At 49.0% G+C, this 21,932-nt stretch overlaps 2 protein-coding genes across 10 annotated transcripts in view; one reads left to right on the forward strand and one right to left on the reverse strand.

Annotated features, from left to right (window-relative positions):
* Positions 1–5,346: 5,346 nt before the first annotated feature.
* On the reverse strand, positions 5,347–13,618 carry C3h9orf78 (similar to human chromosome 9 open reading frame 78). Of its 2 annotated transcripts, NM_001399581.1 has the most exons (9): positions 13,481–13,618; positions 13,143–13,202; positions 12,293–12,344; positions 11,426–11,496; positions 10,306–10,383; positions 8,461–8,658; positions 6,324–6,460; positions 6,140–6,238; positions 5,347–5,815 (listed from the first exon to the last, which is right to left on the reverse strand). In NM_001399581.1, the coding sequence occupies exons 1-9, from the start codon at positions 13,561–13,563 to the stop codon at positions 5,724–5,726; spliced, it is 870 nt and encodes a 289-aa protein (NP_001386510.1). In that variant the 5' UTR covers positions 13,564–13,618; the 3' UTR covers positions 5,347–5,723. The 2 variants fall into 2 exon arrangements, with proteins under 2 accessions (NP_001386510.1, XP_063140031.1); XM_063283961.1 differs by having other exon boundaries at positions 5,350–6,238; positions 13,481–13,615.
* A 330-nt stretch (positions 13,619–13,948) lies between these two features.
* The window catches only part of Usp20 (ubiquitin specific peptidase 20), a 33,544-nt gene continuing 25,560 nt past the window's right edge, over positions 13,949–21,932 (forward strand). For 2 of the 8 annotated variants that reach the window (XM_039105247.2, XM_063283963.1), the window contains exons 1-2: positions 13,950–14,086; positions 20,829–20,925. The gene's annotated coding sequence lies outside the window, so the exon portion shown is untranslated. The other 6 variants (XM_039105246.2, NM_001107827.3, XM_039105245.2 and 3 more) reach the window with 6 other exon arrangements.

The following is a 21,932-nucleotide window of genomic DNA, read 5'->3' on the forward strand; positions in this document are numbered from 1 at the left end:
ATCAATGTTGTGTAAACATCGCTCCCCAATTATTCCATGATTGGTCAATAAAGGGCTGATCAGCCAATGACAGAGCAGGAGAAAGGGAGGAAGTGAGAATTTAGCTATGAGGTGGGGGAGTCCAGGCAACATCATAATCATAAAAGAACAGCTAGAGCAGAGAAAGCAATAAAATTCAAGTATCTCAGGGCTATCAAGTAGTTAGATTAGTTTAGAGGATTAAAATAAATGAATACTGCTCAGTTATTGTACTTTAAAGCTGTTAAATAATTCTGTCTCAATTATTTGGGAGCTAGTTGGGTTAAGAGAAAGCTGCAACATTTGTAAATTACCACTAAAAGGGAACACGTTAAGCTCTCCACAGTGCTAACTCCTCAGCTTCTCTTGGGTGCTTTTTAAAATGACTTTGAGAGTTTTGAGAAGTACTAGACACTTGGGGAAGGGGAGTTCTGAGAATGAAACCCAGGGCCTCATGCATTGTAGGCAAATGCTCCATGGAGATATGCCTCAGACCTTCTGTTTCTTGTTTGACTTCATTTTAAGATTTCTTTGGGATGGGGGTGGGGGGATGGGAGCTAGGCTCTAGGTCATGTTCAAGAACTGTACTCTCAACCTGCTAGCCATCTCTGCAACCTCTTTGTTTTAAGCTAAAATCTTCAAGACTTTTTCAACTTGCTACATAGTACAGGCTGGTTACGAACTTTTGATCCTCCTGCCTCAATCTCCCTAGTTCTGGGACATAGGCCTGGCCTTTTGTTGTTGCCATTCCTGGGGATTGAACCTTGGGCCCTTTGCGTGTAGCTGTACCATTGAGCTATATATACCCTTGTCCTGAAAATCTTCGCAGGTGTCCTTCTATGGGAATTTGACATTTCTCACCGTTAGACTAGGGTTCTGGAAAGGGGTTGCCAATGTGAAGTGCTATTTCCATCATAGCCTACCCACGGCCACACTGTCGGCGTGGTTTGATTGCTGATTCTAAACTTTGCCTGCTGAGATGGTCCTAATTTGCTTCCAGTTACAGTGATAAACCCTATGAGCAAAAGCCCCTTATGGGAGGAAAGGGTTTATTTATCTCATGGGATACAGTTCATCATTATGGGTAGTCAAGGCAGACAGGCTCGACATAGAAGCCTGGGGGCCCAGCCTGAAGAAGAGCCCATGGAAGAATGCGGTTCACTGACTGGTTCAGCCACTTTTCTGAGCAGTGGTGTTTTGTGTACATTCGTGTCTGTGTGAGGGAGTCAGATCTACATCTGTACTTACAAACAGGTGTGAGCCACCATGTGGGTGCTGGGAACCGAACCCAGGTCCTCTGGAAGAGCAGTCAGTGCTCCCAACCACTAAGCCATCTCTCCAGTCCCTCAGCTTCCTTTCTTCCTGTCGACGTGCCTAGAGTGGCACTGCCCACAGCAGAATGGACCCGCCCACATCAATCAATAATTAAGAAAAAGCCCCACAGGCTAATCTGATGCAGGGAATTTTCTCAGTTGAGCTTTCCTCTTCCCAGGTATGTCTGTTTGTGTCAAGTTGACAAAAACGGATCGGCACAAGAAATCTACATGTTCCCTTGCTGTGATGTTCCCTCTGGATCCTCTCTCATCTTACCGGAGTCTTTGGAAAGTCAGTGTGCAAGGCCCACACTTAGGCGGGGGGAGTTACACACTACCTTGCTGAGCACAATGTATCTACAGAAATCACCAGTGCCAGGCATCAAGTCACTTGACTGTAATCCCAGCACTCAAGGCAAATGTAGGATCAGAAGTTCAAGGACACACTCAGCTAGACCACTTAAGCCCAAAAAGGAGGAAAAAAAAAAAAAAAAGAATACTTACTGGAATTCTGAATGCTAGATTTACCTCTCCTTGCCTTCCCCACACCCCACAATAGGGCTTCTCTGTAGAGCCCCGCCCACCCTGGAACTAGCTCTGTAGACCAGGCTGGCCTCTAACTCGTGCAGATCCACCTGAACTTGCCTCTGGTGGACTAGGATTAAATGTGTAGGACACCATGCCAGGCCCTTTTTATTTTTTAAACCCTGTTTGTTCTCTGTGGTGATGGGAGCTGAACCTAGGATGGACAGGCAAGCAAGCACCCTGCTCAGGGAGCCACACATCCAGGCCCCACGTGCTCCTCTGACACAGTGAACTGTGGGATCGGAAAATCCTGCCTGCTAGCGGAAGTGTAGCAGACCACCCCCCAAGCGCACACACACACACACACACACACACACACACACACACACACACACGCACACACACGCCTTAGCGCAAGTGACTCCATGATGAAGTGTGTGGGATGATGTCACAGGGGAGGCAGGAACAGGACAGAAGGAGGCCTGTCATTGGACGAGAAGGAAGGATGGGCGGGAGAAGACTTTGAAGGAAGAGGAGGAGACTGGAACAGAAAGGAAGAAGAGACAGAGGGGACAGGGAGAGAGGCCGGGGCAGGACAATATGGCGGGTGACTTAAGATTCCACGCTGCACCTTTACAGGTCGTTACAAATGTTCCTAAGGGATGGATGGTACTGGGCTTTGTATGTTTAGGTGGGCAATTATATCTTACCAATTGGGCCAAAGTTATTGTGTAGTGTGTTCTTTCATGTGTAGATTTAAGTGTAATTGAGTGTGGGGCATTGTGGTGCTGAACCAAGTGAGATAAAAGACAGCTTTTTTATTTTTTACATTTTACAACAACATAAGTACCATTCAGGATACAAAACTCAGCACCACTCACCAAAATGAAAACAAAGACCTAATCCATCCAAACCTGCAGTTCTAGGAGTCTCTACTGTTTTAACCTTGCTTTTGCCTTTTGTAGCCCCACTTCTGGTTAACTGTTCGTGTTAATTTAAGTGTGAACCCAGAACATGGTTTTTGTGCTTATAAGTTCACACTGAGAAAGGCTCAGGCCTGTACTTAGGTCCTGAACACTCAGTGTAGCTGCTGGCCAGCTGAGAAAGACTATCTATTGGCTTAACCATCTATAGCTGAAGGAAACACACGGCTAGCAGGAAAGCTTGGGAAGACCATGCTACCAGCCCCACCCAGGTTCCCCCAGATCTGAGGATAAAAGACACACATAGACACACACACACACACACAGACACACATACACACCACACACACCATACACATTCACACACACACAAAGACACAGACACACACACACACAGATACACTCACACTAGCTTATTTTTTATATGCTTAGCTCAATGGCCGGGCCTTCCTTAGCTATAGAGCCCTTCTTTTCACTCCCAGCTCAGCACTCTAAATCTGCCCTCAGCTTAGTTGCCTTTCTAATCTCCCGCCTGCCTCCCCAGGACCAGTAGCCACTCCACCCTAGATCTCACATGGCTGGTGGCTCTTTTTCCCTCTGAAACAGGGTGAATCTTTTTCTTCACTCCTGCATCTGCTAGCCTGCCTTGGGGGATGGGGGGGGTGGGGGAAGGGGACGGACCTGGAAGTCCCGCCTCTTCCATCCAGCCATTGGCCGCTAGCATCTTTATTGATCAATCAAGAACCAATTGAGGAACAGAACCTTTTTGTTGTTGTTGTTGTTGTTGTTGTTGTTGTTGTTGTTGTTGTTGTTGTTTTCCCCCGTAGCTGGGGACCGAACCCAGGGCCTTGCGCTTGCTAGGCAAGCGCTCTACCACTGAGCTAAATCCCCAACCCGAGGAACAGAACCTTTAGCGTTCACTCCTGATCAGAGTATCAGAACCACCCCCTACATCTTGTCCTTTCTGTCCAATAAAAAACAAAAAATTCTTCTCAGACATAAATTGAACAAAACCATAATAATCATGTAAATTACAAAGTATGATATATAGTTAACATCAAGTCTATCATATTTGTCAATTAGGTAAAGTATTCTACCATCATTTTTAACTTAAGAGTTATAATTCTATCCCTAAATTATGTTTACATTTTAGCCTGTAACACCATCTGGAAAACCATGTCTCCCGCTCTACGGTTCCGATAGCCGCTTCTGCGACTGGGCCTGGGTAGCAGGCAAGAGACTAAGAACACAGCAAAGCCAAGGGCATTAGGGTGCTGAGCTAGACTAAGGTAACTGAGCAAATAATGCTGAGGGCAGAGTTAGGATGCTGCACTGTGAGTAAAAAGAAGGGCGCAATAGCATTGAGCTAAAACATATCAAAAGTAAGCCTGTGTGCATGTGCACGCGTGCGCGCACATATGCATTCACATGAGTGCCTGTGTCTTTCAGCCTTGGATCTGGGAGAACCTGGATGGGGCTTGTAGTGCAGTCCACCAGGAGCTTAAAGCCGGTGGCAGGAACTACACGCTCCAGCTTGGCCCCATCTGTAGTTACTAGTTAAGTTCTCCTGACCCACCTGACTCCTGAGGCAGGCTCGCACTATGTAGCCCTAGACTGTCTGGATCTCACAGGTCTTCCACCTCTGCTTTCTGTGTGCTGGGATTAACACCACCCTAAGCTGTTCCTTTTGATTTTTCAATACAGGGTTTCTCTGTGCAGCCCTGGTTGTCCTGGAATTTGCTCTGTAGATTAGGCTGGCCCCAAACTCAGATCCGCCTGCCTTTGCTCTTCCTACTTCATCAAAAGAACTTCACAGTTCTATAAAAGTCAGGGAATGACAGTGTCTCCAACCCACCCTCCATTTTTCTGCTGTGAAATGTACTCTCTAAACAGGTCAGATGTGTTTTGTCTTGTCTTGTCCTTCCTCCCTTCCCTTTTCCTTCCTTCCTTCCTTCCTTCCTCCCTCCCTCCCTTTCTTTTTTTTTTTTTTGGTTCTTTTTTTCGGAGCTGGGGACCAAACCCAGGGCCTTGCGCTTCCTAGGCAAGCGCTCTACCACTGAGCTAAATCCCCAACCCATCTCCCTTCCTTTTGATACAGGGTCTTTCCTGGCTATCCTGGTACTTTCTCTGTAGATCAGGCTGACCTCAAACTCAGAGATCTGCCTCTGCCTCCCAAGTGTTGTGATTAAAGATGTGAGTCCCCACACCCAGCAAGGACGGATATATTTTTCAACTCCATTTTAAATAAGCTATGACTATGTATATAATCCTAAAATACAACACAAACAGGCTGGATGGCTCAGCCATTAGGAGCACAGGCAGCTGCTCTCTCAGAGGACCTGGCACACACATGGGGTCTATAATTTCAGTTCCAAGATAGCTAACACCCTCTTCTGGCCTCTATGGGCACTGCATGCATACATGCTATAGACATACATGAAGGTGATATACCCATATACATAAAATAATGAGTCTTAACACTCTCCCCACCCCTACATTAACAGTATTGATCCACAGTGAACATAGCTAGTTCTTCCTGCGCCTGGACAGACATTAGGACAAAGGCAACATATTTACAAATTATTTAATAATATTCTTAAGGATAGTTTGCTCCAGGTAGGAAACAATATAGACATAGACACATTGTTTTCTTTCAAAAGTTACAAAGTTAGTGCTTAAAATGCCAGCCAGGAGTGTGGGGCCTCTAAAACCCCAGTAGGAGGGAGGAGGGAGTTCAAGGCCTAGGATACATGGGAGCCACAGTCTCCGACCAAAACCAAAACGGAAATCCAGCAGCTGAGCAGAAGCACTGTCTGATGGGCAACTTCAAGAGCTAATAAGCAGGTTCTATGCAAGAGAACGTGTGTGTGTGTGTGTGTGTGTGTGTGTGTGTGTGTGTGTGTACACGTGTACGTGAATTGTTAATCCAGCCCCTACCGCTGCCTTAGTAGCGCCTGTTCATCTTCTTGAACTTCTCATAGTGGTAGTCGTCTGTGGCCTTCTCATTAGCAGGACGCTTGCGGTTGGGAGGGGACCCTGAGGAGAATAGAAGTTGCCTGTCATGGTGGAACTAGCAGATATTACTGTTCAAGAGAGAACTTGGCTGGAGTCACCTTTACCAAAACTTTCAAACTCAGTCTCTACCAGCTTCCAGCTTCGGGGCCTCAGAGCAACCAACCAGCTGCCTCTACACTTTTAATTTTATCAAGGAGGAACCACAGTTTGGAAACGGAAATGTCCTTAGCAGGGTTCTAGGTCGGATGCCTTGGTTGCCAGGGCCTGAGCCCTGCCTTGCCCTGCCCTGCCCTGCATGATTCTGCCTCCCAGGGCCACCTGAGTACTGTCCAGAGCTGTACTCACGCTCGGGCTCTGGCTTCTCTGTGTCACCCACTCGTAAGGGCCGGGCTTTGGGTTCTTCTTTGTTTCTTCGGATGGGTGCATTAAGCTCCTCATGATAAACTGAACAGAGGAAGAACATGGACTGTGTGTGAGGCAGGAGTCAGGGCTCCTGGGGGCTCCTGGGAAGGACAGATAGGGCACTCACAGCGGTTGTGCTGCACATAGTTCACAGCCATGTTGGTGGGCACAAAAGATGTCTCGCTGTCCTTCTTCTTGTTCTGCTGCTCTGCCAGCAGCCGGGCCTTGGCATCCTCCGTGGAAATGATGTTTTTTATTTTAGCGCTATGTGAAGAGAGAGAGCCACACCTCATACAAGGCCATCACATCTCTGGAACTGACTGGTGAGGCTGGCCAGTCCCAGTGCACCAGGAGAAGCTTGTCCCAAGCACAGCACTCTACAGTGTACCAGCCTACTTCATGCCTTTCCTCCTTTCCTTTTGGTTTTCTCAGACAGGGTTTTTCTGTGTAGCCCTGGCTAAACTGACTCTGTAGACCAGGCTGGCCTCTACTCAGAGATCCTCCTGCCTCCTCCTCCCTAGTGCAGGGATTTAAGGTGTGTGCCATCATAGCCAGACTCTTTTTTTTAAAAATTATTTTGTTATTTATTTATGTATGTATGAGTGCTCTGCATACATACATATCTGCATGCCAGAAGAGGGCATCAGATCCCATTACAGATTGTCATAAGCCACCATGAGGGTCCTGGGAATTGAACTCAGGACCTCTGGAAGAGGAGAGTGCTCTTAACCACTGAGCCATCTCTCCAGCCTTCCACTTTGTTTTTCAGGATCTTTTTTTTTTTTTTTTTTTTTTCCCCGGAGCTGGGGACTGAACCCAGGGCCTTGCGCTTGCTAGGCAAGCGCTCTACCATTGAGCTAAATCCCCAGCCCACTTTGTTTTTAAGCCAAGGTTTCTCCTCAGTCCCTGTTGGTCTGGAATGCAAATGCCACTCTCCCTTACCTTGGCCTCCCAGGGTCAGCTAGCACTGTGTGAGACACCCTGCCTGTCCTGATCCTGTGATCATCACTGTGGAGCACTCATGGACAAGTGTGTTCTCATGATAAAGAGGAAACACTGGTGCCCGGCAACACACGCCTTCAATCCCTGCACTAAGGAGGAGGAGGCAGGTGGATCTCTGAGTAGAGGCCAGCCTGGTCTACAGAGTGAGTTCCAGTACAGCCAGGGTACACACAGAGAAACCCAGTCTTGAAAAGCAAAAACAAACCAAAACTAAGAAGGAAATCTATAGTTGGGCATGCAGCTCAGTAGCAGAGCAACTTACCTAGCCTGTGAGAGGCCCTGGTTCAAATCCCCAGAAATGCACACATACAAGAAACCATGCCTCATGTGGTTGGAGAGGTTAGGTAGTGAGATAGCCCAACGGTTAAGAGCACTGACTGCTTTTCCAGAGGATCAAGCTTCAATTCCCAGCAACCACATGGCAGCTCACAACTGTCTGTAACTCTAAGATGATACCCTCATACAGGCACCAATGCACATAAATAAATAAAAGTAAATTAGAAAGAGAGAGAGAGAGAGAGAGAGAGAGAGAGAGAGAGAGAGATCATTCCCCCATGAAAACGAAGCAGGCTGCTTAAGTGCAAAGGTTCTTGCCAGGCTGGAAAGAGACCAGAACCCACAAGACTCCTAACACTTCCCTTTCAGCAAGGCTGCTGCTGGTCTCTCTCTGTTTCCCTCTAGGCCTCAGAGAGGAGGGTGGGCCAGCCTCTTACACAGGGGAGCAGGAGATCTCATTAGAAATGAGAGGCTGTGGAGGCTAAGGAGACACTTATGCCCTTAAGTCTCTTCAGCCACAGGGACCACAAGTGACAAGAAAACCCTGGAGACAACTTGTCTGAGAGGGCATATCTATAGGTTTCCATGGATACCAAGCAGGATTTCCATAACTTTTGTGAGCATGTGTGTGCTTCTGCGTGCACGTGCAGGCCAGAGGACAACCTCAGTGTAGTTCCTCAGGAGCCACACGGCGGATTTCTTCGAGGCTCACTAATCGGCTAGGCTGGCTGAACAACGAGCCCAGAGGCTCTCTGATCTCCAGCTGCCCACGTGCCCTGATACACCTGCCATTTCTGGCACGGGTGCTGGGGGTCAAACTGAAGTCCTCGTGCTTGCATGACAAGCATTTTGCTGAGCCATGTCCCATAACCCAGGGTGTGAGGAATGCTAGGGCAAGAGCTCTGTGCCTTGTCTGTGTAACCACGAACTGGAAAAGCGTCAGCCCTTCCCAGGCATGGGGGCACAGCCAGGGTTGGGAGACTTACTCTATGCCCAGGTCCACCTCAGGGATGCCACTCAGCATCTGGTTGGACAGCATCTCCTCAGTTTTCTTGGCAGAGGAGACTCGGATATTCTCTGGCAGCTCATAGAGGCAGTCCTCAGCATTCTTGGGCTTGGCCTTCTGTTCCTCTTGCTCCACAATCCCCTTCCTCTTCTTCAGCTCCGTCTCAATGTACTTCATCCTGTGAGGGGGTATACAGGCTTAAGGGGCCAGCATGGCCATAACAAGGCAACTGCTAATCAGCATTTTTAATGAAAACGTTTTACACTTAATTTTATGTCATCTATGAATATGTGAGAACATGTGTACCGCAACACATGTGAAGTCAGAGGAGTTGCTTCTATCCCTCTACTGTGTGAGTCCTGGAGGCTGGCAAAAGACATCTTTACCCACTGACCCATTTCACCAATCGATGTGTGTTATCTTGTGCACCTGCCTCACCCCTTTAAAGGATGCCCAGTTGCCGGTCAACTGTCCCTTTAAGAATTCCTTTTTTTTAAAGACTGAATTTATTTTAAGTATGTGAGTACACTGTCACTGTAGCTGTCAGACACACCAGAAGAGGGCATCAGATCCTATTACAGATGGTTGTGAGCCACCATGTGGTTGCTGGGAATTGAACTCAGGATCTCGGGAAGAGCAGCCAGTGCTCTTAACCACTGAGCCATCTCTTTAGCCCCCTTTAAGAATTCTTAGGTGTTAGAACTGCTAGACCCTATGACCTTCAGTGTTGGCTCCCTCTTGGATTTCTGGGAACAAAACAAGATATAAAAAGGCTGGCTGGGGATGGGGCTGGCAAGTGAGAAGAGAAGGCAGCTGGTGAAGAAGATATTCTGAGGAGACAGTTGAGATAGAAGCTGAGCTGAGTTAGGAAAACTGGGGAAGGGACTGTTTAAGCGACTGAGAACTGAGGGAAGAACGGTTGGGAGAACCATTTGAAGGGGCTGGGCCAGAAACTAGGAGGAGGGCTGGCAGGAGTTAAGAGAACTGGTCATTGTTCTAAAATGCTAGCCATTTTACAAATGTGGGGGAAATTCAGAGATAGCTTCTCCTCATGTAGACCAGGCTTGTCTCAAACTCACAGACAACTGCCAGTGGCTATCAAGTGTTGAGATTAAATATGCGTGTCAACAACCTGCCTTCAGTGAAAATATTATCAGTTCATGGAAAAACTAAGAATAAAAATATCTGGGAGTTCTTGAGACAGTCTCACAATTGTCTCACCTAGTTGATCACAAATGTGAGATCTTCCTAACTTAGTCTCCTTAGTGTAGAACTACAGGCATTTGAGTTCTGAAAATTTCAACTCGAAACACCAATGTACATTGGAGATTATGATACTAGATCTCCTGGAGTGACCATATCAAAGGTTCTTTGAATATGGAAAAATGGCATTATGTTTTTCTCCCTCTCCCCTCACCCCCTTCTCAAAGTGAACTCAGATTTACCAAGACAAAGGAAAAGTGAGGAAGAATTCCTAGTTGGGAAAGGTTCAAGAAAGGGATACTCTGGTAAGGATACTCTGGTACCATGTTTTAAAGGCCTTGATGAAAAAGATTGATAAATCCATGATACTAATCCTTGTGTTTTAAGGAAATATCACTAATCAAGAAAGGCAAGGGCTGAGGATATAAGTAGGAGAGAGGGCAGGAATTATCAATGCAAACAGAAAACCACCTTTGAAACCTTTTACAGATCCCAAACCTGAAAAGTAGGGAGGACACAGCCAAGAAAACATGAGAGAGGCCACCTGTGACCAGACATGTCTGAATGTCTGGCTGGGGCTGAGTTACAGTACTTACAGACAACTGGACTCACGGGTACCTACATGTCTGCATCCTCATCCCTCCGGTTGGTCTCTGCAGAAAAAGATGTCCCCAGGTGCAGATCCTCCTCTTCACTGACCCTGAGAGTAGGGAGCAGGTCATGGTCATTGACGCCAAGTTACAACTCAGGACCTCTGGAAGAGCAGTCAGTGCTCTTAACTGCTGAGCCATCTCTCCAGACCAAATGCATGCTTTCTTTTGCAAACTTTTATAGTAGTTAAGTTCCTGGGTGTGCAAAGGTTGTGTCAGGGTGCCCTCCTTTCTAGAGTCTCCCCATTGTCTCTTTTTTTTTTTTTTTTTTTTTTGGTTCTTTTTTTTTTTCGGAGCTGGGGACCGAACCCAGGGCCTTGCGCTTCCTAGGTAAGCGCTCTACCACTGAGCTAAATCCCCAACCTTCTCCCCATTGTCTCTTGAGATGTCTCTTAGTAACCCAGAGTTCATTATTCTGGCTAGATGTCTAGGCCACCAAGTCCTCAGGATTCACTGCCATCCGATTCACATTCATCTGATGCTGCAGTTACAGACACATGCTGCCACTCTTGGCTTTTATGTGAGAATGAGGGATCTCACCTCGGGTCCCCTGCTTTACTCACTATGCCCTAGTTTCTTAAGTACACTTATAATGTTTATTTTATTCAGAGAGGGTCTAGTAAAGCCCAGGCTGACCTTGAACATCTAATCCTTCTGTTTCCATCTCTGGGGTACTGGGTTTTCAGTGTATTATTTTCTAACTATGTTCTCCCCATGTTTGAAATAATGAACACACATGAAAACATACGACCTGGGATGGTATATAAAGAGAAAAACTGCTACACACATATGTGATCAAGAAGGCAACATTGGCTGAGACTTTGGGGGATGAGTGCATGCTTTTAAAGAAAAGATCGATCTATCTATCTATCTATCTATCTATCTATCTATCTATCTATCTATCAATCATATGTGAGTACATACAGTAAAGGCCCTTTTACAAAAGAACTCTTCTCCCTTGGCTCTGAGCCCCTTGTGGGGGTTGTTTGTACCCTTGGCATGCTTGTGCTAAGCTCTGTGCAAGGTGTCCCTCCCAGTCCCTGCGCATTCAGGCCCAGGAGATGGCGTCTGTACCCTACTTCCTCTACTTACTTGTCTTTGCCACGCTCCTTCAGTTTCTTCATGTCCACCATGCCACCTGTCGCCATTTGGAAAGGATCATCCTGCAGAAAGCACACACCTTAGAGGATGCATCTAGAACAGCAGTAGTTCAGTTAGTGTGATCATCTGCAAGTGTGCTGGTGCACATGCACACGTATGTGCACACATGTGCAGGCCAGAGGTTAACACTGTGTGTTCTCATCAATCTTTTGCCATGGTTTTTTGACTTCTCTGTATGTATATGCAACTGTGTACGTATTTTGTGTGGTCGTGGAGGCAAGAGGCCAAACTCAGGCATCTGCCCCAGTCACTCTGCTTTCAGAGACAAGGAGCTACTGTTGATTTGGGTGGACTGGCTGGCCAGCCAGCTCTAGAAATACTCCACCGACCCCGTGTAGGGATACAGATGTAAGCTCTCATGTATAGCTTTTATGAAGGTGCTATGAGTGAGCCCGACTCAACAAGAACTTTAGCACTTTTGCCACAGAGCCATTCCCCCAACCCTTGGACTTATACTGCAAGACAGGGTCTCTTAGCTTCCCTTTCCAGCTACATTATTCTGTCTTGGCCTCCCCAGTGCTCAGATTACAGATATGTGCCACCATGCCTAGGTTTTTTTTTTTTTTTTTTTTTTTTTGGTTCTTTTTTTCGGAGCTGGGGACCGAACCCAGGGCCTTGCGCTTCCTAGGTAAGCGCTCTACCACTGAGCTAAATCCCCAGCCCCCATGCCTAGGTTTTAATAGGATACCAGGGATCCAAACATGGACACTTATGCTTACATAACAAGCACTCTGAGCTATCTCTGGTACCACGGTTATACCTTAAGAAAAGCAGCCACAGAGAGGAGCCAACACTCACCACCAGAGTAGTCTCCTCTTGAACCTTCTCTCCCACCAGCAGGGCAGCCGCACTGTGCAAAAGAAACCAAACCATAGGAAGAGAAACAACACAAAGACAAGGAGGAAATCAGTGTGCTGGCTAGCTTTTTTGTCAATCTGAGTTAAGCTGGAATCATCTGGGAAGAAGAAACTTCAATTGAGACAATGCCTCCATCAATGTCATGTAGGCAAGCCTGTGGTCTTCTTTTCCCTGACTGACGTGGGAAGGACACTGTGAGCAGTGCCCCTCCCCCTGGGCAGGTGCTCCTGTGCTGTATAAGACAGCTGCATATGAACAAGCCAGTAAGCAGTGTTCCCCCAGGTCTCTGCCTCAGTCCCTCCATGATTCCCCCAATAGCTGAGTATGATCAGGAGGGGTACAAGTTGGTTTTGGTCATGGTCACAGTTGTAGGAAGCAAACTGGGACAATCAGGTTTGCAGGCTGGAACACTGATGGATGGGCACTATTGAGAAAAAAAGTGGGAAAGTAGTTATAAAGGCCAAAGAAAAAGTCAGTGCCCCACATGCTGTGAATGGGAGTGGGGTTGAGAGGCAAGGAGGCAGCTGTCGCACACTCCTGCCAAGCCATTTGATATTCTGGAAATCACAGTGTAAGATTCTGTCGGCTACTTATCTATAATAAATAAATCTACAACAACAACAACAACAACAACAACAACAACAACAACACCACCTTAATCCCCTCTACGATCAGTGGAAGTGTATGTCAAGAGAAGGGACTATGTCAAAGGAGAGGTTTTCGACTGTGACTCTAGCTGGAAATATTTCTTTGTCATTAATGACGCCGCCACCACCCCCGTGGCACCCACCTCACCCCATTTGGCCTCTTCCGCAAGTTCTGCACCTCTCGCGTTTCTTCCAGTTTTAGCCTGGGGAAAGATAAAGTGATGCACAGGTTGAGAGACCGTCTGCGAAACTCAAATGCCAAACTCCGTTCTGAGGACGTATCTCTCTGCCGAGTCTCTGACACGGTGGGTCATCGGCAGTCAGACTCATGCTACCCCGGGGCACCTCTCCCAGCCGCGCTGCCCGGGAAACGTGGCTGTTATCCCTAGGAGCCTCTGAAAGACAACAACCTTGGCTCCCAGTAAATGGGGTCAGCCTGTCTCCCTCTTCCTGGCCTGTGAAGACCCTACCCAACACGTACCGAACCTCCTCTGATTCTTGTTCATCCTCCTCCGACTCCGAGTCAGCGCGGCGCCGACGGAATGTCTTCCCGGTGATCCGCATAGCGGAACAAGACCCTCGGCGCTGCGTTACCAGACGCGAGGTACAAGGAACCTCTCTCTCTTCCGGCGCGCAGAAATGTCGTCAGAGCGCCAGCTGGAATCAGACCCGCCTCCGGCTTGCCAGGCCACACCCCAAACCTCAGCAGGGAAGCCGCCCGCTCGGAACTCGGAAAAGAGCAAGTACCGCCGTGTGGCCACACCCTCGGCCACGCCCCCATCGAGTGACCAAGCTCTTCGCCAGCAGGACAGCCTTAGAACTACAAGGCGACACCCTAGCAGCACGGCCACTCCCCCTACTCCCGGCATGCTTGGGCACTCACCACTCGCACGGCCACGCCTCCGGCGTGCTTGGTACCGCCCTCTAGTAGGCCGTGACCTGTGACACCGCCCCCGTCCCTGGCATAGGCTCTCCCGATTGGACTTCTGACGGTGAGGAGGCGGGGCGCGGCAGGCTTTGCCACAAGACTATGCGCATCGCCGCGGTGGGCGCGCTTGACTGACAGGCGGCGCGGTTGCGACGGCAGGTGAGTTTCTGACGGCTGCTGCCTGCTGCCGGGGGCTGGGCCGCTAGAGCAGGGATTATCGTGCCACCGCTGGAGCAGGGGTGGTCTAGCTTTGCGGGGCGGCCGGGACCTGGTGAGAGGTCCCCGCCGCCTACCCTTCCATCACCGCATCCTGTGCCCGCCCCGAACCACCACGGCCCTAGCTTTTGAGCAGGCCGCACGTCGCTAGGAAGGCCAGCGCGAGGCCTCTCGGGCTCCGAGTCTCAGATATGCGCATTTATTCCTCACTCACAAAAGCTGACCGCCTTGCCGGGGTTGAATATCAGTCCCGGTGCCGACTGTCCATACTAGGTTGGCCTGCAGCCATTCGTCCCTAGAAGGGGTACCACTGACGTTCAGAGGCCGAGACTGCCCTTCGAGAGCTTGGGATGACTCCTTTTGCCAGGAGGATTGTCGCTCTGCCATACGCACCTTACACCCCCCAATATTGTGAGGGTAGTTTTTAAAGGTATCTATAAACACTTATAAGATGGATAAGTGTGTGCCTAATGGCTCACATGGGACTTTTAGGGACTCCGTAATTACTAGTTTCCTCTGGAGCAAAGCGCTTCTTACGACACTTAACTCTGTGGCAGGCACTGGGGTAAGCAGTCTCTTCTAGAAGCCTCCCATCTAATCCCACAAAGTAGATGCAGTTGGGTCTCTCTTTCAAAAAAACGAGGCTACCAAGGCGTAAGAGAAGTAAGCCATGCTTCAAGTTACCCAGCTGAGAGGTGAAGCTGGGCTGGAGACAGAGCTTTCACAGCTGCAGAGTTTGCTTCAGAGACAGCCGGCCTCTGTGGGTCTTTGCTGCTGCTATTGCTGCAGCTGGTGTTCCAGTTTATGGGCTGGGGGAGGGGCTGATGGAGACTTTCTAAAAGACTATTCTAAAGCAGGGAGGGCATGTCTGCCATGCCTTGGCATGGCAGGGTTTTTGTTTGTTGCTGTTTCCTGAAGTTGTCACATTCCTCTGAGACTGGGACAAAGAGAAAACTCAGGATGTATTGAAACAGCTTTTTGGCTTTAATCAAAGAGGCGTTAAGTATCAAAGTCTTGACCACACTGGAGATTGGTTCAGCCATCTTCAGATGTAGATGGCAGTCACTCAACACCATGTCTCTGTTAGCGGGGGAAAAAGAGAATCCTTAGGATCTGCTGTGTGAACCCAGGGATTTGGGTGTACAATTTTCACAGGCTCGGAAGTGGTTCTTAATTTCCCTGCCTAGCCATGCCTTACCCCTTAACCACGAGGGTACTGGGCCACTCTGGTATCTCCATGGAAAGAATCAGAAAGTCAAGAGCATTTGGAGACAGACCTCTTTTGAAGACACAGAGAAGGGACATCTCCCATCCTTGAAGCCAGAATGCTGGGTGATACCAACTCCCTGGGCTGTGGCAGTTGGAGTTGATTCTCGTTTGACCCAAGTATTGCTTGGAATGTGGCAGCTGGAAATTTGACCTAGGTGTTGGGTACAGAGACTGCAGCCACTCTGAGCAGTGCTCTTAGACACGAGAGTGCTCTGGAAGGAGCCTTCAGGAAAGTGAGGGGTTTCCTTTTCTAGTTCAAAGATGAGCTCAGATTTTAGTCTGTTATGGGAAGTGGGATGAGTGCTGACCTCCTGGGGAGCTGGGCTGATGTTCAGGGAGCAGTCGCATCTAGGATGGCCAGACCATGGTAAACATTCTAAAAGGCTTGTTAGACCTGGGCAATGGTGTCACTTGCCTTTAATCCCAGCACTCGGGAGGCAGAGGCAGTGAGTTCCAGGCCAGCTAAGGCTACCCAGAGAGACCCTGTCTTCAAAAAAACAAATAAGTGAATAAGGAAAAATGCTTGTTTAAAGGACTGGGGATGTGGCTGGGTTAGAGTTCTTGCCTAGCCTGTGTGGGGCACTCTGGAATCCATCTCCAGCATTGCATAAACGGGGCGTACTGTTTCATGCCAAAATCCCAACCCTTCGGAGGGTCAGAAGTTCAGCTTCATACTTAGCTGCCTAGGGAATTTTAGAACAGCCTGGGCATCAAAGGGTTATTTAAAAAAAAAAACCAAACAAGCAAACAAACAGATGTGGTGATCATGCTGTTAATCCCAGGACTTGGGAGTCTGAGCAAAGGCAGACAGGCAGACCTCTGAGTTTGAGGCCATCTTGGTCTACATAGAAAGTCGCCAGGTCAGCCAGGCCTATCTCCTAGCTCTAAGGGAAGCTTTATCTTCCAAGCCTCTTTTGAGGCATCTGCAACAGAGCAGTTCACTGCTCCACACTGCTTAAGGTTCAGACCAGGGGCCCGGACTACCGTGTGCCAGGAGCTTCTCTGAGTCACTGGAAAGGAAAGTGCGTTTAGGTTTGGGGCTCTTCCCAAACCTAGAACCCTTTTCCTTAAAAAACAAAACAGGGCCTTGCTGGAGCTAGGAGGTGAAGATTGGCCCTGTGTCCTACTGGTTGGCCCATTTGGGATTTTGGAGCCACAGTTCGTTTAGAGCACTCACTGGCTGCAAGGAAGGTCCCCTGGGTTTGGTTGTGGCTCTGTGGTCCTGGCTCTGTGACTCGGACCCTTCCCCCACCTTTGGTGATAGATGGGTTGCATCCTGGCTTCCCAGGGCAGTTTTGAGGGTCCTCCAAGGGTCACCCTTAGGAGAGCTCCAGATTTGGAATTATTAGCAGAACTACCAAGGTCGGGTCCCTGGTGGACAGGAAGATCTAGAGGTGTCAGAAGGGGATAGGGATGCCACACGGCTTAAGAGTCAAAGGGAAGTAAGACCAGGAGGTAGACGGAATCTGGAATTTGGGGGAAAAGTGAGAAAAGGAAGGTGCATGTGTCTGCAAGGGGCGTGGCGTTCTGGGAAGGGGCTATGGTTGGCTAGTGCAAGGTCTGAGTGATGGCTGGGGTAACCTGTGGATGGAGGTTCGGCCGGGCCACTTTCAGATCCCAAGGGACCAGCGACTCCCTGGGAGGCGGAGGAATATTACCAGAAGCTCTGGGGAAAGTGATGAGTAACAGGCACCTGGGGCTGCCAGGCCTTCAAGTGAATGCGCAGTCGCGGCTGGCCCTCCAAGGCCCCGCCCCCAGCTGGCCCTGAGGGTGGGGCTCCGGGGTTGCCTGCCAGCTGTCCTTGCAGGTGCTACATCTTAACTCAGGTCTCACTGGGCAGGAGAGGTGGGCTTTGCCTCCGTCCTTACTCTACAGCTCTAGACGTGGGGTTGTGGACTGGTGAGTCCCTGAGAGCAGCTTCACAATGGGCCATGCTGCTCTTCAAGGGGCCTGTCTGTACCCAGCATCCTGTACTTTGATGGAGATGAGCCCTCGTTCTCCTCCCTTCGCTGATTATTGGCCTCTTTACTTCATTTCCCATATCTGTATTTCCTACTGTCACTGCTGCTGACTCATGGAAAAGTAAGCACAGACATTCTGTCCCCTTTATGCCCAAGTATCTCAAGCAATCAAAGCGCCAGAGAGAGGATGTCATCATACACAGGCAGAGCATGGGTTTTCTCCTGCAAAACCTTTACAGTGACCATCCTCCAAGGCCACTGTGACACTGTGCAACAGGTGGGCCTGCTGAAACAACCGGAAGTAAGGCGCTCAAGTTCTGGAGCTCAGAACTCGAGGTGAAGGTGGTTTCAGAGGGGGGCACCTTCACCTTGTGCTCATGTGGCTTTGCTGATGTTTCCACTGCTTCTTTGTGCTCCAGTCTCAGAGATTTATGTCCCATTGACCCACCACAGAGGCCCAATTTTTGTTTATCTTTCCCAAGTCCTTGCCTTCAAATGCCCACACGTTCTAGGGTGCTTAGGAATGGTGCTGCCGGATAATAGAGCTGTTGCCACTGCCGGGGAGGAGCTCAGTCAGGACAATGCTTGTCCAGCAAGTGTGAGGACCGAGCTTAGTCCTCAGAACTCCAGAAGATGTGGGTGTGTGGTATATGCCTACAATCCTGGCACTGGAGAAGGGGAGATTCCTCACCAGCCAGCTTCATCAATGAGCTTCAGGCTCTGTGAGAAAAACTAATTCAGGAAACAAAGCAAATAGCTCCATAGATGTGACATCCAAGGTGGGCCTCTGGCTTCCACACACACAAGCACACGTGCACCCTTACCCCCACCCCAGGTAAGTTTTTTTTTTTTTTCTTTTTTTTTGGAGCTGGGGACTGAACCCAGGGCCTTGCGCTTGGTAGGCAAGCGCTCTACCATTGAGCTAAATCCCCAACCCCCCCAGGTAAGTTCTTAAAAAGACTATCTAATCTGTCCACCATATGCTAGATTTCTAATTGTTCAGTGATGTTTTGCTCACCTTTTAAGAGAAGAGGGCTGGCTACCTCTCCCTCCTCCCTCCCTTTTCTCTCCCCTTCTCTATGTTCGGGTTTTAGTTTTTGTTTGGGGATTAAAAGTTGTCACCATGCCCAACTTCTCTGGGTTTTGATTGTTTGTTCAGTTGGTTGGTTGATTTCTTTGGTTTGATTTGGTTTTTTTGAGACAGGTTTCTCTGTGTAAGGCTGGCTCTCTTGGACCTCTTATATATCTGAGTTCCGGATTGGCCCGGAACTCAGAGCCGTACCTGCTTCTGCCTCTCGAGTGCTGCGATTCAAGGCGGGGGCCACTACCACCACCACTAGGCTGTTTTTCTTATTCTCTTTTTAATTTTTAATTTAAAAATTTTTTTTCCATGTGGAAAGGTTTAATGAGAGAAGAAGAGTAGAAGAGAAGGGGAGTAAAGGCTGACCATGAGCATGTGGAGGGGAGGGGGAGGGGAACGGGGAGAGAAGGAACTAAGGGGAAGAATAAGGAGCAAGAGAAGAGAGGAAAAAAGCGTGCTTTTTTTATTTTTTAAAGATTTATTTTTATTTATTATTTTTGTTTGTTTGTTTGGAGAAAAGGTTTCACTGTTTATCCTGACTAACCAGAATCCATTTTTGTAGATCAAACTGGTCTCAAACTCAGAGTTTTACCTGCCTCTCCCCTCTTCCCAAACCTCAAGGATTAAAGACATATGCCGCTACTCCTGGCTTTTTGTGTGTGCGTGCGTATGTATGCACACCCATGTGTGCAAGTATGTGTGTGTGTGTGCATTCATGCATGCATGTTTGCATACATCTGTGTGTATGTTTGGACACTCTTAGGTAGATGTAGCATTCCTCTGGAGCTGGAGTGATAGGTGGCTGAGAGCCACTGTTGTGAGTGTTGGAACTGAACTCAGGATTTTTGGAAAAGCAGCAAGGGTTCTTAATGGCTAAGACATATCCCTAGCCTCTGTCTGTCTGTCTGCCTGTCTGTCTATTTTTGAGGCAGGATTTCGATATTAATCCGGCTGGCCTGGAATTTGCAATGTAGACCAGGCTGCCGTTGAAGTCACAAAGAATCTACCAGCCTCTACTTCCCAAATGCTGGGATTAAAGCATGTGCCGCTATGCCCAGTTTTACACAGTGTTGGGACTCAAACCCAGGGCTTCAGGCATGCCAGGCAAGCATGTGTATCCTGTGCCAGCTGAGCCATAACTCTTGCCCTCTCGGCTGGGTTTTTGGTTGTTTTTTTTTTTTTTCTTTTGCTCTTCTCTATAGCTCAGACAGACCTGAAACTCAAAATCCTCCTGCCTTAGTAACCCGAGTGCTGAGGTGATAGGCGTGCGCCATCACTTGTGGGGTGACTCTCATTTAAACTTCCTCGTGTGCGGCTGTGGACCGCATGCCCATCCTCCATACCAGATGCCATAGTAACGACCAACAGGTGCTAGCAACAGATGCAGTGGGGTTGCAGGATCTGTGAACGAAGCAGCCCGATGTGGCCAGGAAAGGCCAAGCTCCTCATGTCGGCTCTGTTGGACAGTTTGCCCGATGACTAAGCCCGGTTCCATGCTGACCTGTGTGTTGATGAAGCTGACCACCAGGCAAGCAGCCAGGTGCTCGGCCATGGACAAACTCAATGAAGCCTCTCCTGTCTCTTCTAGAGTAGCTTCTGAGGCTTCTTAGCCACTGGGCTTTTATTCTCCTATGGGGCCTGGGGCAGGAGGTGAGTTTGAAACCAGCTTGGTCTGTACAGTGAATTCTAGGTCAACCTAGGCTACATAGTGAGACTTTGTATGACAAAAAAAACTGTCATTGCCCTTCAGTTCTGATCGCCAGAATCATAACCAGGCTCCCCAAACCTCATGTCATCCCTCTGGAATGGTGGTACTGTGACAAGAGCTCTAAACCCCACCCCTGCCCAAAATAACCCTGGGCCAGTGCCAGCAGGCACTTGGCCTCCCGACTGAGGAACAAAACCTGACTTCAAGTTAGGTTTGGAATTTAGAACTTTGAACCCTGTTGTTGTCATGTGGCCATTTTAAAAGTTACCTTCTAACTGCCCCTCCCTCTTTGAACTGCCCGCATCTGGGAGACTGTGGTCCACCCTAGGGAGGGAAGAGGCAACTCAGTCAGTCAACTTGTAGTGTTGTAGCCCCTGGTGGCTGAAGACTTGGTGCTCTGAGCAGCTCAGGGTTTTGGAAAGGCTTAAAAGGTGATCCGCGGGACTCGGTGGCAAGCACAGAGATGTCAAGTGTTCTTGTCCAGAAGGCCATCTGCCAGTTCAATACCTTTCCTAGAAGCAGGGTGTCGCTGTGCATGAGGAACGCAAAGCCTGTGGAATTGTCAGATAGCCCGTTATGCATGACTTCCCCTAGGAGGCATGGGGATGGTTTCATCTGAGCAATTTTTGAAGTAGATTCTGTACAAAATGTTCTGTTTACCCCCAGGTGCCTTGTCGGAGGCTTTACTGCCGAGCCCCTTGTCAGCCGGTCACTGTCCACAGAAAATGTACACATCGGCCTCCTCTGTGTGCTGCTGAGTCAGGTAGGCCCACCTCCTCCTCTAAGATGCACCCCTCAAGTGCTGCCGGGAGGTGGGGTAGGGGGGAGTAGCAGGCTCTCCAGAAGGCCACCGGATTATACTTACAGCTGCTTTTGCTAATGACATGTGACTCTTGTGCTGGGCATTTGCCATTTGAGACGGAAGAGGGTGAAGCCTCAGGGGCCCCGGAACCCACTGAATAAAAGGTGGCGGGGTGGAGTTCACAGCGAAGCTTTGCCTTTGTTCGCTTTTTCTATGAATCAGAGAGCCAGGGCCAGCACAGTGGCTCTGCGGGCCAAGTCACCCGAGTTCCCACCTGGGGACCCACGCGGTGCAAGGAGAGAAACTCAAAGTGAGCAAGGGAGTGAGGCCTGACGCCTGTGGCCTGCCTTTCGGCCCTCACTCTGAGATGGCTGTTGGCAAGACTTGACACAGAAGAACCCTCTCTTGCTCTGTGCTGCTGTCACCATCACAGCAGCTGAGGTGACAGGAAGGAAGGGCTTTTACTGAGCTGTTCGGCATGGTGCCTGGCTGAGCCCGTGCGTGGGAGCTTCACCCAGGGTATCTGGCTGTCCACGAGGTTGCTCTTAGCTCCACGTGCGTCTTTGGTTGATCTGAACCTTTTCTGGCAGCGGGCTGAGCCAGAGTCAGTGTCAGCTTCCCAAACCGAGTCTGCTGAAATGGTGGAATACTGAGTGAGGCGGTATTCTGTGGGCTTTCTGTTATTTATTTTTAATTGTTTCTTTCTCCCTCCCCCTCCTTCCTTCCTTCCTTCTTTATTTCCCTCCCTTTCTTTTGAGACACTGTTTCTCTGTGTAGCCCTGGCTGGCCCTAGAACTCACTCTGTAGCCCAGGCTGGCCTCCAGTCGTAGTGATCATAGAGATTTACTGGCCTCTGTTTTATTTTGTTGGTTTTTCGGCACAGGGTTTCTCTGTGTAGCCCTGGCTGTCCTGGAACTCAGAGATCCGCTGCCTCTTCCTCCAGTGCTGGGATTTAAGGCGTGCACTAC

The sequence above is a fragment of the Rattus norvegicus genome, chromosome 3, assembly GCF_036323735.1.
Source record: "Rattus norvegicus strain BN/NHsdMcwi chromosome 3, GRCr8, whole genome shotgun sequence".
Lineage (NCBI taxonomy): Eukaryota > Metazoa > Chordata > Mammalia > Rodentia > Muridae > Rattus > Rattus norvegicus.

What these genes read in the sequence shown, in the direction of transcription:
- C3h9orf78 (XM_063283961.1), bottom strand. Translation starts at nt 13,563, where the DNA reads ATGCGGATCACCGGGAAGACATTCCGTCGGCGCCGCGCTGACTCGGAG. An exon ending in AAGGAGCGTGGCAAAGACAA is followed by an intron (nt 10,384 to 11,425) that starts GTAAGTAGAGGA and finishes CCCTACTCTCAG; the next exon opens with GGTCAGTGAAGAGGAGGATC. An exon ending in GAGGTGGACCTGGGCATAGA is followed by an intron (nt 6,461 to 8,460) that starts GTAAGTCTCCCA and finishes CTCTTCACATAG; the next exon opens with CGCTAAAATAAAAAACATCA.